This window comes from Erpetoichthys calabaricus, chromosome 2 (genome assembly GCF_900747795.2).
Source record: "Erpetoichthys calabaricus chromosome 2, fErpCal1.3, whole genome shotgun sequence".
Lineage (NCBI taxonomy): Eukaryota > Metazoa > Chordata > Cladistia > Polypteriformes > Polypteridae > Erpetoichthys > Erpetoichthys calabaricus.
Window position 1 is genome coordinate 276,564,668 of NC_041395.2, and position 10,354 is coordinate 276,575,021.

The 10,354-nt window shown below is 37.0% G+C and overlaps 1 protein-coding gene across 4 annotated transcripts in view; it reads right to left on the bottom strand.

Annotated features, from left to right (window-relative positions):
• LOC114647068 (adenosine kinase-like) overlaps positions 1-10,354 on the bottom strand; it is a 594,211-nt gene that overhangs the window by 13,809 nt on the left and 570,048 nt on the right. For all 4 annotated transcript variants that reach the window (XM_028795583.2, XM_028795585.2, XM_028795582.2 and 1 more), the window contains one exon: positions 6,728-6,814. In XM_028795583.2, the coding sequence (XP_028651416.1) occupies positions 6,728-6,814 (87 nt within the window). The remainder of the gene's footprint in view (positions 1-6,727; positions 6,815-10,354) is intronic.

Consider the following 10,354-nt stretch of genomic DNA (forward strand, 5'->3'; position numbering starts at 1 on the left):
TAAATACTTTGTCACATCTTTGAACAAAAATCCAAGTTTGCACCAAACTTGCAATTAGCTGCGATTTAGTCATGCTTGTAAAACTTTCAGTCACCTTATCTGCAAGTATGCATGTAATGTATGAGGTGGTCGAAGTCTGTAGACAAAGCAATACACAGACTGGATTGGGAGTATATGACCCAAGACAAACAATCATCCTTATGGAAAAAACAATTTAAGAAATCACTGGTCAGGGGAAACTGCTGTAATTCCCGGGAAAACGGGAACAGCCAAGCTCGCATATACAGTATAGCGTGTAAAAGTGTAAAAATCGATTGAGAAATAACAGAGTTATAGTTGAAAATAATTAAGGTGGCGCCATTGCTGCAGCTTGCACTTCATCAGACAACAGCTTTGAACAGCAACTTGAAATTGCAATGCGTCAGTCTGTTGCATCCGCATTATCTGTGCCAAGAAACTTGCCATCACAGAATGATGACATGAAACTGGATGCATTAGTAAAAGCTGAAATGGCGGTGTTTCAGAGCAACGGCAAGCGCGGGCGTTGTTTAGAACAAGTGTATCAGTATCTGATGATTGTGCCGCCTACTTCAGTGGAGGCAGAGCGTGCTTTCTCAGCTGCTGGCGTACTTCTGCATGAAGGTGCGCTCTTGCTTGGACGACCACACGCTGGACACGTTAATAATAATAATAATGATAAATTACATTTATATAGCGCTTTTCTCAGTACTCAAAGCGCACTATCCACACAGGGAGAAACCGGGGGAAGCGAACCCACAATCTTCCACAGTCTTCTTACAGCAAAGCAGCAGCACTACCACTGCGTCACCTGTGAGGACATTGTGCTTTCTACGCTCTTATTACCGCAGCTAAAGATACATGTACTTATATGACAGCATGAACTACTTGTAGATAAGGTTAGTCTTTTATTTGTGTCAACATATTGCAGTAGTTTTATTAAAAATAAGTGTCGGTCGTTCTAAAACCGTTCACATGCGAGATGCCCGGGAGCCCCGGGAATGAAATGCGGGATTCCCAAATTCCCGGGAATGGATAAATCCGTCCGGGAATGGATTCCCTAGTCAGGGGAAGTTCATAGATAACCTTGACAATGAGGCAACCATTCCCCACAGCCACGAATAGCTTCTGAGCTTGATGTTGCTGGTGCATATTAGTATATTGTGTTCTGCCCCTCTCGTCATCACATCCCACTTCAACTCACAGTACCGCCAGTTGTCTCTGTTTCTACCACTACAGCAGCTCTATGAGATTAACTCTGGAGAATTATACAAGAAACTGAAAGTCTTCCCTGACACTGCTGCTAATATTTAATTTATTGGTCACAGCTTGACTCAGTTACCTGTGATGCCATCACCTTCATGACTGTACTGTCCGCAGAAACTCTTATGTTTGCTTGTTTTACACCCTGTGTGTATGCACAGCTAATTTTCAATCATACTTCTCTATGTTGCTACACTACTGAAGCACTCTCCCTGCAGTGGCAACTGTCAATGTTTTGCATACCTTACAACATAAAACCACTTAATGCTTAGTTGTCATTTTCTGTTAATATTCACAATTCCTAATTCCTTTCTTCCAAAAAAAAAATCATTTATTTTATGCACTTCACCAGCACATAGTCAGTGTTTCAAATATTATATACATAAGAATGACTACAAACTAGTATAATTCAAGTAATGAAAATTATTGAAAAGTATAGATAGGAGGATGCAACTTCAAAACACTGATTGCAAAGAATGAAACAGATTTTACAGAAAAGACAAAAACACAAAAGAGGGAACAGAGTCAGCAGACGTGAAGTGTGGTAAGAAAGCACACTAAATTTGGTGAATGGCATGAGAAAATGGAGTGGCAATGTTAGAGCACATGCAAGTAAATGACAAACAAGGCTGGCAGAGTCAGAAGATTTTAGGTGCAGGCTGGATGTGTGGAGATGACAAATCACAGTGATGTGGGTAGGAACAGAGTTTTGGAGGACTGAGCGAGTAGTAAAACTAAATATAAATACACAATCATTTATATATACAGGTTATACATATTTATATGTGGTATAAAGTAACATGAGTCACTGAATGGCAATCAATTTTTGGCCATTTGTAGACTACATAAGGTAAAGTGTTTTCACAAATGGATCATTCTCATGGACCGGAGACCTAAGACTCCAACCTCATGGAAAAACTCATTTAATCTAGATAAATCTGAGAAAACCTTGATGATGTTCTACATAAACAGACAGAAAGGGCGATCTTAGTACAGGTCTATAGTAGTGCAGATGGTGGTATGTCAGACTGCAGTCAGGGGCTTCATGGATCAATTCCTGCTTGTATCCTTTCATCTTGATATTTCTTATGTTTCTGATACACAAATATATCCATCCATTAATTCATTTTCCTAACCTGCTTATGCAGGGCAGGGTCGTGTGGAAGCTGAAGCCTATCCCAGCAATCATTGGGCACAAGCCAGGAACATGACCTGGACAGGCACCAGTCCTTCACAGGGGTTGAACATAACATACATGTGGGCCAGTTTAGCAACACCACTTCTCCTAATGTCTTTGGACGGTGGGAGAAGAATGGAGCACCTGGAGGAAACGACTATAGACAGTAATGAAATAAAGCAAACAAATACAGACAAGACAGATTAAAAGCTGGTACAGAAATTCTAAAACGTTTATATCATTTGAAAAATATTATTTGCCAACTAGTTCCAGCAATTTAATAACGCATTTTTACCTAAAATGATTACATGATACACATAAAAACTTATACACTCATGGAATTATTAAAAATTTGTTATCTCTGATATTCGTTATTAAAAAGATATATGGCACTGGGAAGAAAGGAATTTTCTGAAACAATTTGTGTGGGTCTTTAAAGTGACCATTCTCCCTGATTTACTGAAGTTCTGCTTGTAATGGGTGACTGTCATCAGTTGAGGTAGTTTTTAATTTTCTAAACATTGCCCTCTGACGCACACTTACCACATCATCTATGTCAGTCTCAATAACTTTAGGGGCAAGTTTGTTTATCTGCTGGAGCTTTTTAAAGGTTTGGTTTGTCAGACTACTAAACTAGGAGATGAAATTGAAAGTGATGATGGACTGGATCACACTTCACTAAAACAATATTGAGGTCCTTGTCCACTTTAAACAGTCTGAGATTATGGAAAAGAAATAACTAACGATTACATTCGGAGTACCCTGTATATGTTTTTTGTATTTGAAAATGATTATTATCTAGTTTGTTCCAAATTATTTATATTTGGTAACTATTTCTAACTCCTTCCCCAGAACAATGGACACGCAATTTTCTGCCTCTTAAAAGTCAAATACAATATCATTTCTTTGGTCTTTTTGGCAATTAGAGTAAAATGGTTCTTATTATACCAGTTATCCAGATTTATCACACAAAAAATATTCACACCATACAGTCTTTAATTATATCAATTATTCGGTGTTAAGATGTACATTTATTTTTATATTATTTTATTATCTGGAAGCATAATAACATATTTTCAATCTTCCATTAAATTTTCCATTGCTGTCTTCTGTATTCGTTAATTTAAACTGATTACATAGTGAATCTTACCTTCACTGTCTATCTGCATTGTTCTTTATTAGTTTACATGTCTGACTTACTCCTGCAGAAATACTTAGCTGGGAGTTGACAAGTATAACTCCAGCTCATAGACATATCAATAGCATTCTATTAATTTCTCACATTTATGTACTATCATAACTGTATTAGGCATTCCACATGCAAAACAAAACAGCTTGCAGAATGGAGCCTTAATAACTACTACTGTAAAATATAAACACATTATAAAAAACATCATATATGTACAATAGATGTATTATATACATGATATTCAAATGTATGCAGGCCTTTTCTGTATATGATACAGTTTTTCAGCAGCAATGCTTGCCAATTTTCTGTAGAAACAAACCCCAACTGAAGAGAACTTAATTATTAAAAATAATGAAAAGTTCTACCAGCGCTTTTCCTGTTAGACAGAAGACATGGAGCTTTAATTGAATAATGAATTATCTTACTTGAGTGACAAGGAAGTATTCTATCAGTATTTCACAAACCTCCTGCTAAAGCCTCAAGAGCAGCCATCGTCTTGACAGCTAATAATCCTGCACTCAGCCTAATGGAATGCTGCAGTATTTTCTTCAACATTTCGCAATGACTTTTTCACTTTTTTATGATATCATTTTCTAACATACACTCTCAACCTAGTTAATCCAATCCAGGGTGGCAGGGGGCTGGGGCTTGAGCCTATTCCCTCAATCTCTAGGCATGAGGCAGACAGTACCCCCTGACAGGGTTCAGTCCATCACAGAAAATGTCCTTAGTGGCTTTCAAATTTTTCTTTTTTACAACTGAATAATATTGGTTCCCTCCAGGGTGACACAGAAGTTGAGAATATTGTCTTAACGAACCGAGCATTGAGTATGAAGCCCAGTTTTGACCATATGCATGTTTGCATGTCCTCCCCATGTTTTTCACAGTGTACTCAGGTTTTCTTTACAAATCCCAAAGATGTGCTTATGGGGTTAACTGGTGACTCTAAATTGGGCCCCAGGGATGTCTGGGCTCTACATGGACTGCTGCCCTGTCCAGGGATGGTTCCTACCTTGAGCACCATACTGATGGGATTGGCTTCTGCTACTCTACAACCCTAAACTGGACTAAGCTGATTTAAGGACGTTTTCATTGATTATTGACAGAGCAGAAAAAAGGTATTAAACACATTGTAATAAAGCCATATAGTCAATTGACACTATAGTCATTTTAATATTTGTCATTGAACCGCAAGTTAATTTCTTTTAAGCTTGCCTGCTCTTTGCTTTGGGTCATGGAACACAGCCACATAATCATCAGCTCAGGTTTTTGTTCATTGTTGTGAGGACTGCACTTCTCAGTATTTGAAGTACACACAGCAGTGACAAGATTACAAAGTAGATGCTCTCTACTAAAGCAGTAACAACTAAGGCAGAGAAATGAAGAAGGCAAGAAAAATGTCTCTCAGTTACAGTGTTAAGAAAAATAATACATTTTATTGGGCTGTACCACTGTATTTAAATCAATCCTAAGAGAAACAAGAGAAATTGCAAAGGTAAAAAGTATAAAGATAAGCTGAAAGAGAAAACGAAAACAGCTAAAAAGGACTTTAAATATTTAAGAAACAGAGCCATAGAAAGAGCTTAAAAAAGAAATATATAGATGATTCACGGGTTGTTTTAGCCTTTTTTTGGCTTTCGATCACTCTGCACCTTGTTAAATTCTCTCCTTGGCAGTCAATATGGCATCAAGCAGTGTGATTACTTTGCCTAACATTGGGTCTAAAACTGTAATTTGTGACAGCAACAGACAATTTATTTGGAACACAAAAACACATGAAAGCATGCAACTGCTTTTATTTTCATGTAATAATATATTCACTCCTTTTTTTCTTTTGTTACCATTTTACACATCAGACAAACGGGCCCCAAGTCCAACATTTTAGATTTGGGGGTAGGTGTGTGTGTGAATCCTGAATTTCAGTACAAGGGGAAAAAAGTAAATTGCTGATGTCAGAAGAGATTGTTTGATCAGAAGTATAGCTTAAACAAAAGGGATGGCTCTCTCTTTGGATTCTGAACCATTATGCAGGTCATGTACCAGAAAGACTTAATAGAAATGTATGTACACATCATGGAGGCCCTAAAGGATGTACAGTAAGACCTTCTGTGTGGGATGTTGAAGTTCAGCAGGAGAGCTTTGTAGAGTCTGCTGCATTAGCATTGACTCCATGTGTCTTTAGACTGGGAAACGTAATAACACACTAGCTAGCACTGCTACCTCAAAAAGACTCCGAAGTCTTGTGCTCAAATTCAGTGTTGTATTAAAGCTATTGCACTTTATCAACGAATAGAAAGACAGAACTTTATAGATGGACAGAACTAAATTTGTTCCCAGTGGGAAGCTAAATAAATAAATAAGCACATTTACTTTGGTCTGAACACACACTGGAATAACTATAAAGCAAGAAAACTCTTAAGAAAGATAAGTTCTGACTTGGCTATCACAGTCATAGTGAGGCATTACGCAGATGTATTGCTGTTGGTTTAAAGGAGCTCCAGTAGTGTTTCTTGACACACTTCAGCTGAATAATTTGAACACACCAAAACACATCTTAATTACAGTCTACTTAAAAAGGCAAATCCTCTGGATTTTAGAATTGAACCTAACATATGCATACTGTAATAACTGGTAAACAGCACAGTGGCACCAGAGCCTTAGAGAGCCTGAGTTTGAATCATAGCATGATCTTTGTTGATTTGAAATTTCCATGTGTTTAGCTGTGTTAACTGGCAACTCTAAAATGGCTAGTATGTATGAGTATACCAATCAAATGTGGTGCCTGCTTAAGGGTAGATTCCTGTCTTTAGCCCAACGTTCCTGGCCCTCTGTAACCCTATAGTTTAATTAAGTGGGTTTGAAAGTGGACAGATGGCTGGCGTAAGCTGATAGATCTTGATGTCTCATCTTAGCAAAGAAAGAAATTATGGTTTAAACATCCTGCATCGTGCAGGAATCCTTAACGTTTCAGGGTGAATCTTAAACAGTGGCTAATACACTCACAAAATTAATTTCTTTAATGACATTATTTTGTTGGCACTTAATTTTAACAAACAGAGTCACCTTCACATTGAACATACCTCCAACAAATGCATCTCCAGCACCATTAGTGTCCACAATATCTTTCTGGTCAATTTCTAAAACAGGGTAAATGGTTACTTCATCACCTAGAAACAGGAGGAAAGATACCATCTTTAGTTTTCCTTGGTACTTGCAGTTAAATATCTGCCAGTAAGTCACATAATACAAACACACTTCATTATCCTTGACTTACATCAAGCTTTCACTTATAATTTGAAGGAGAGTGATAAATATTTTGATTAGTCAAAATTTTTTTTTTTTTTTTTAACAAATATTTCAACAGTATTTTCTCTCCCTCTGTTATCAAATGAACAATTTACTCCAAACACTTCAGTATAAGAGAATATTTCAGTCTTAATCCTGATACTCAAATACCCAATTTCTTTTCCTGCCATAAATATATGCAACTTGCATGCTGTGTCTGTGTTCAAACAGAATGGATTAGCAATGAAACTATTAGAAAGCTTTATAATGAAACAATTACAACTGCCACTGACAAGGTTGTCTCTTACATATTTTCTCAACCTGGATTCTGTGGCTAAGCGAGTTGGAGATAATGACTTAGTTTAATTACCACTTCAAAAGGCAAACAAAGGCAAAGCCCTATCGACCGTTTCTACACTGACTACTAATCACTTTTGTTTCCAGTGCGGCTTCCAAAGTGCTCTTCCAAGAAGTGTGTCCTTTACACTGTATTCACTACATTTCCAAAACATACTCAGGTGCTTCTCTGTTCTTTTACCTTTTAAGTCATCACTAGCAAAGTGACATATGGATGAAATAATACATTGGCAGCAGCCTCCTCTTGGCTTCATGCGGAACAAAGGATTTTGCTTTTCTCTTTTTAATGTAGGCATTTCATTCACTGAAGCAGTATGTCAGTGACAACCTGACGTGAGATGAATTAAACTAAACAATTCTGTATGGATCATTTAACTCCACCATTTTAGATGACAGGATTTTTTTTTAAATCTCTCAGAATCTACTACTAGTTCATTGGAACCATTAGTTTGACCACAACATGTTCTCACGCATTTTGCACACAACATTTCTCACACACACATTCCTCAATTAAAAATTAACAATGCTACTATCTACTAAACCATAATGAGAAGAGCATTTATTAGGATGCCATGGGAATCAACTTCACAGTTGGAGCATAACCGGTCTAATCTTTGATCAGAGTTGCATCTTAAAAATCGTATATAAAAAAGGCATTATGACAATTTTAAGATCCCTAGCACGAATCAAACAGTTGTTGATAGAGATGGCTGAATTTGCAATATGATGGACATTTTAATCAAAACACAAACAAAGTATACTGTATATCTCTGATTACTTTAGTCTGTTAGGAAACTGAGAGTTAGAACAAATCAAAGGTCCACATTATCTTTACAGCCTAATAGCTTCCTAAAAGCAAATCTAACTCACCGGACTTCAAATGACCACATTCTCCTTCTTCTCCAGAAATAATCTACCCTTTCTTACGACAGGATAAGTGAAACATTCTTAATATAGATATTCCCTTCCCATTAGATAAATGTGCTGTTGATTGTTCCTTTGGTAACTAATTAATTTAAAATAAAGATCCTTTTAGGATCAGCTAATTAGTAACAAAACTACTTGGCATAATTAATTCTGTAGATGAAGCACACAAGCCCACCTCTCTCTTGAAATGATTAAAGGCAAATGTTATATGTAAATTACACTAGCAGCAATTTCTGTTATTCAACAATTAAAGAAGAAAATGGATAATTGTATTCTGGGCTCTCTTTAAAGCAGCAGATTTACATTACAGGTACAAGACCAGAACTGTTGGAACAAAGTGCTTCTGAAAGATCTGAGCAGTCTTAAAGGTAGTAATGAGTCAGATTTTACAGAGCACACCCGCTGCTGCTTACTGTAAAGGATTATAAATAACTCAAAAGAAAACCACATTAACCATATGCAAATGTTTGCAAGCAGAAGCCTTGTCCAGTGGTCACAAAGCTTTCACGTAAAGCCTTGGCAAAGTAACTGCAAAATGCACGATGCTACCTTCTGTAAAATGAAGCACAACAAGAAGTATTTCTTTTGCCACTCTTTTAGATAATTACTGCTTATTAAGTGCAAGGAAACCTTACTTCTACACGAGGGGCCTTATCATACAGCAAAGAGCCACTAAACTGAAATTTACATTTTTTTATAGGTGTCTCTTTCTGAATCTGCTAACAGGCAAGAAAACAACCAGTCAAATATTTACACCCACAACAAGTTCATCAGCTTTTAATAGTCTAAGTGTGAACATCAGATAGCTAAGAGTGTTTCCAAAACTGATGGTAAGGGCAAGTCTCTTCCATTAATATGTCTTCACATCTTAAATAAGATTAGTCCAACAGAAGTGCCCCTTAAATTGGCACTGGAACACCTAACTTAATACATCCACCCATTTTCAAACATGCTTGATCGAGTTCAGATCTTTGCAGCATTGGGTACAAGACAGTTTGCCATTAAGTAACAAGCTCGCCTTTCAGAGGTGGGAGGCACAGGCATCATGTACAGTACAAACTCATATAGGGTGATGGTTGAACCCTGAGCCCAGGAGCCACTTATCAGTTTATTACACGCTATCAGTATTTTAGTCTTAACTGTTGTATCCAATAAAGGGTAATCAGTAGGTGCTTTGGTTGTTACACAGTTCTCAAATACAAAGACCTTAGTGTAGTTTTGCAGCACATAAAAAGTGTGGCCTAATTGTGATGACTGACCACCAAAACAGTGGAGGTTATGACAATACTGAGCTTAGGTTCCATATTCTGCACATTCCTTTTACACTAAACCATGTATTACATACTGTATTTTTCCTCTGAAGAGCTTAAAATCTCTGATAGAGAGACAGCTTTCCATACAACTAGTAGGGAACAGGTTGAACCTGTTAAATATTGGTACATGTCTAGATTACCACTTTCAAGTGCCAGAAGTTTAAAACAGGGCAAAAGTTGGTTATCTGGAAACAAATATAAGTAGATAACTCATTTAAAAAAAAAAACAAAAAAAAACTAACAAGCGGAAATGCTGACCTCAATTTAAAATATTTCATTTTCACTGTGTTTGTATTCTGTGTTTGACTTTCCATATTGGTCCCTTTGTTATGTTATACTTTGTTTTGTCTATTGCGACTTATACAGTATGGTGCCATTGTGGCAACCATGCTCTTTCAACCTAGTTGTTTTCTCCACCTTTTATAAACAGCATTATGAAACTAATACATCCTATATTGTTCTCAGTAAAGAATACACCTTTGCCAATTCTGTATTGAACCAGTGGTTTTCTTCCCATACCCTCAAAACATGCCTGTATAAAATGCCTAAATTTGCCTGTTGTCACTGGTGTACGTGAATGTTCTCTGTATAAGACTGGTTCTCCATAAAGGGTTGGCTCTGGCATTGTGCCCAATACTGTCAGAACCCTGAGTCCTATTAAGCGGTTTTAAAATGGGTGAATGCAAATTTATCGTGTAATGGAGTAGTGTGTTCTGAGTAACAGATGATGAAATCCCCTGCAAAATGAAAATGTATACTGTGCAGTTAATCCTCAGACTAAAGATTGACTGTGCCATCTCAGACCATAATCTGAATCTCTTGGCA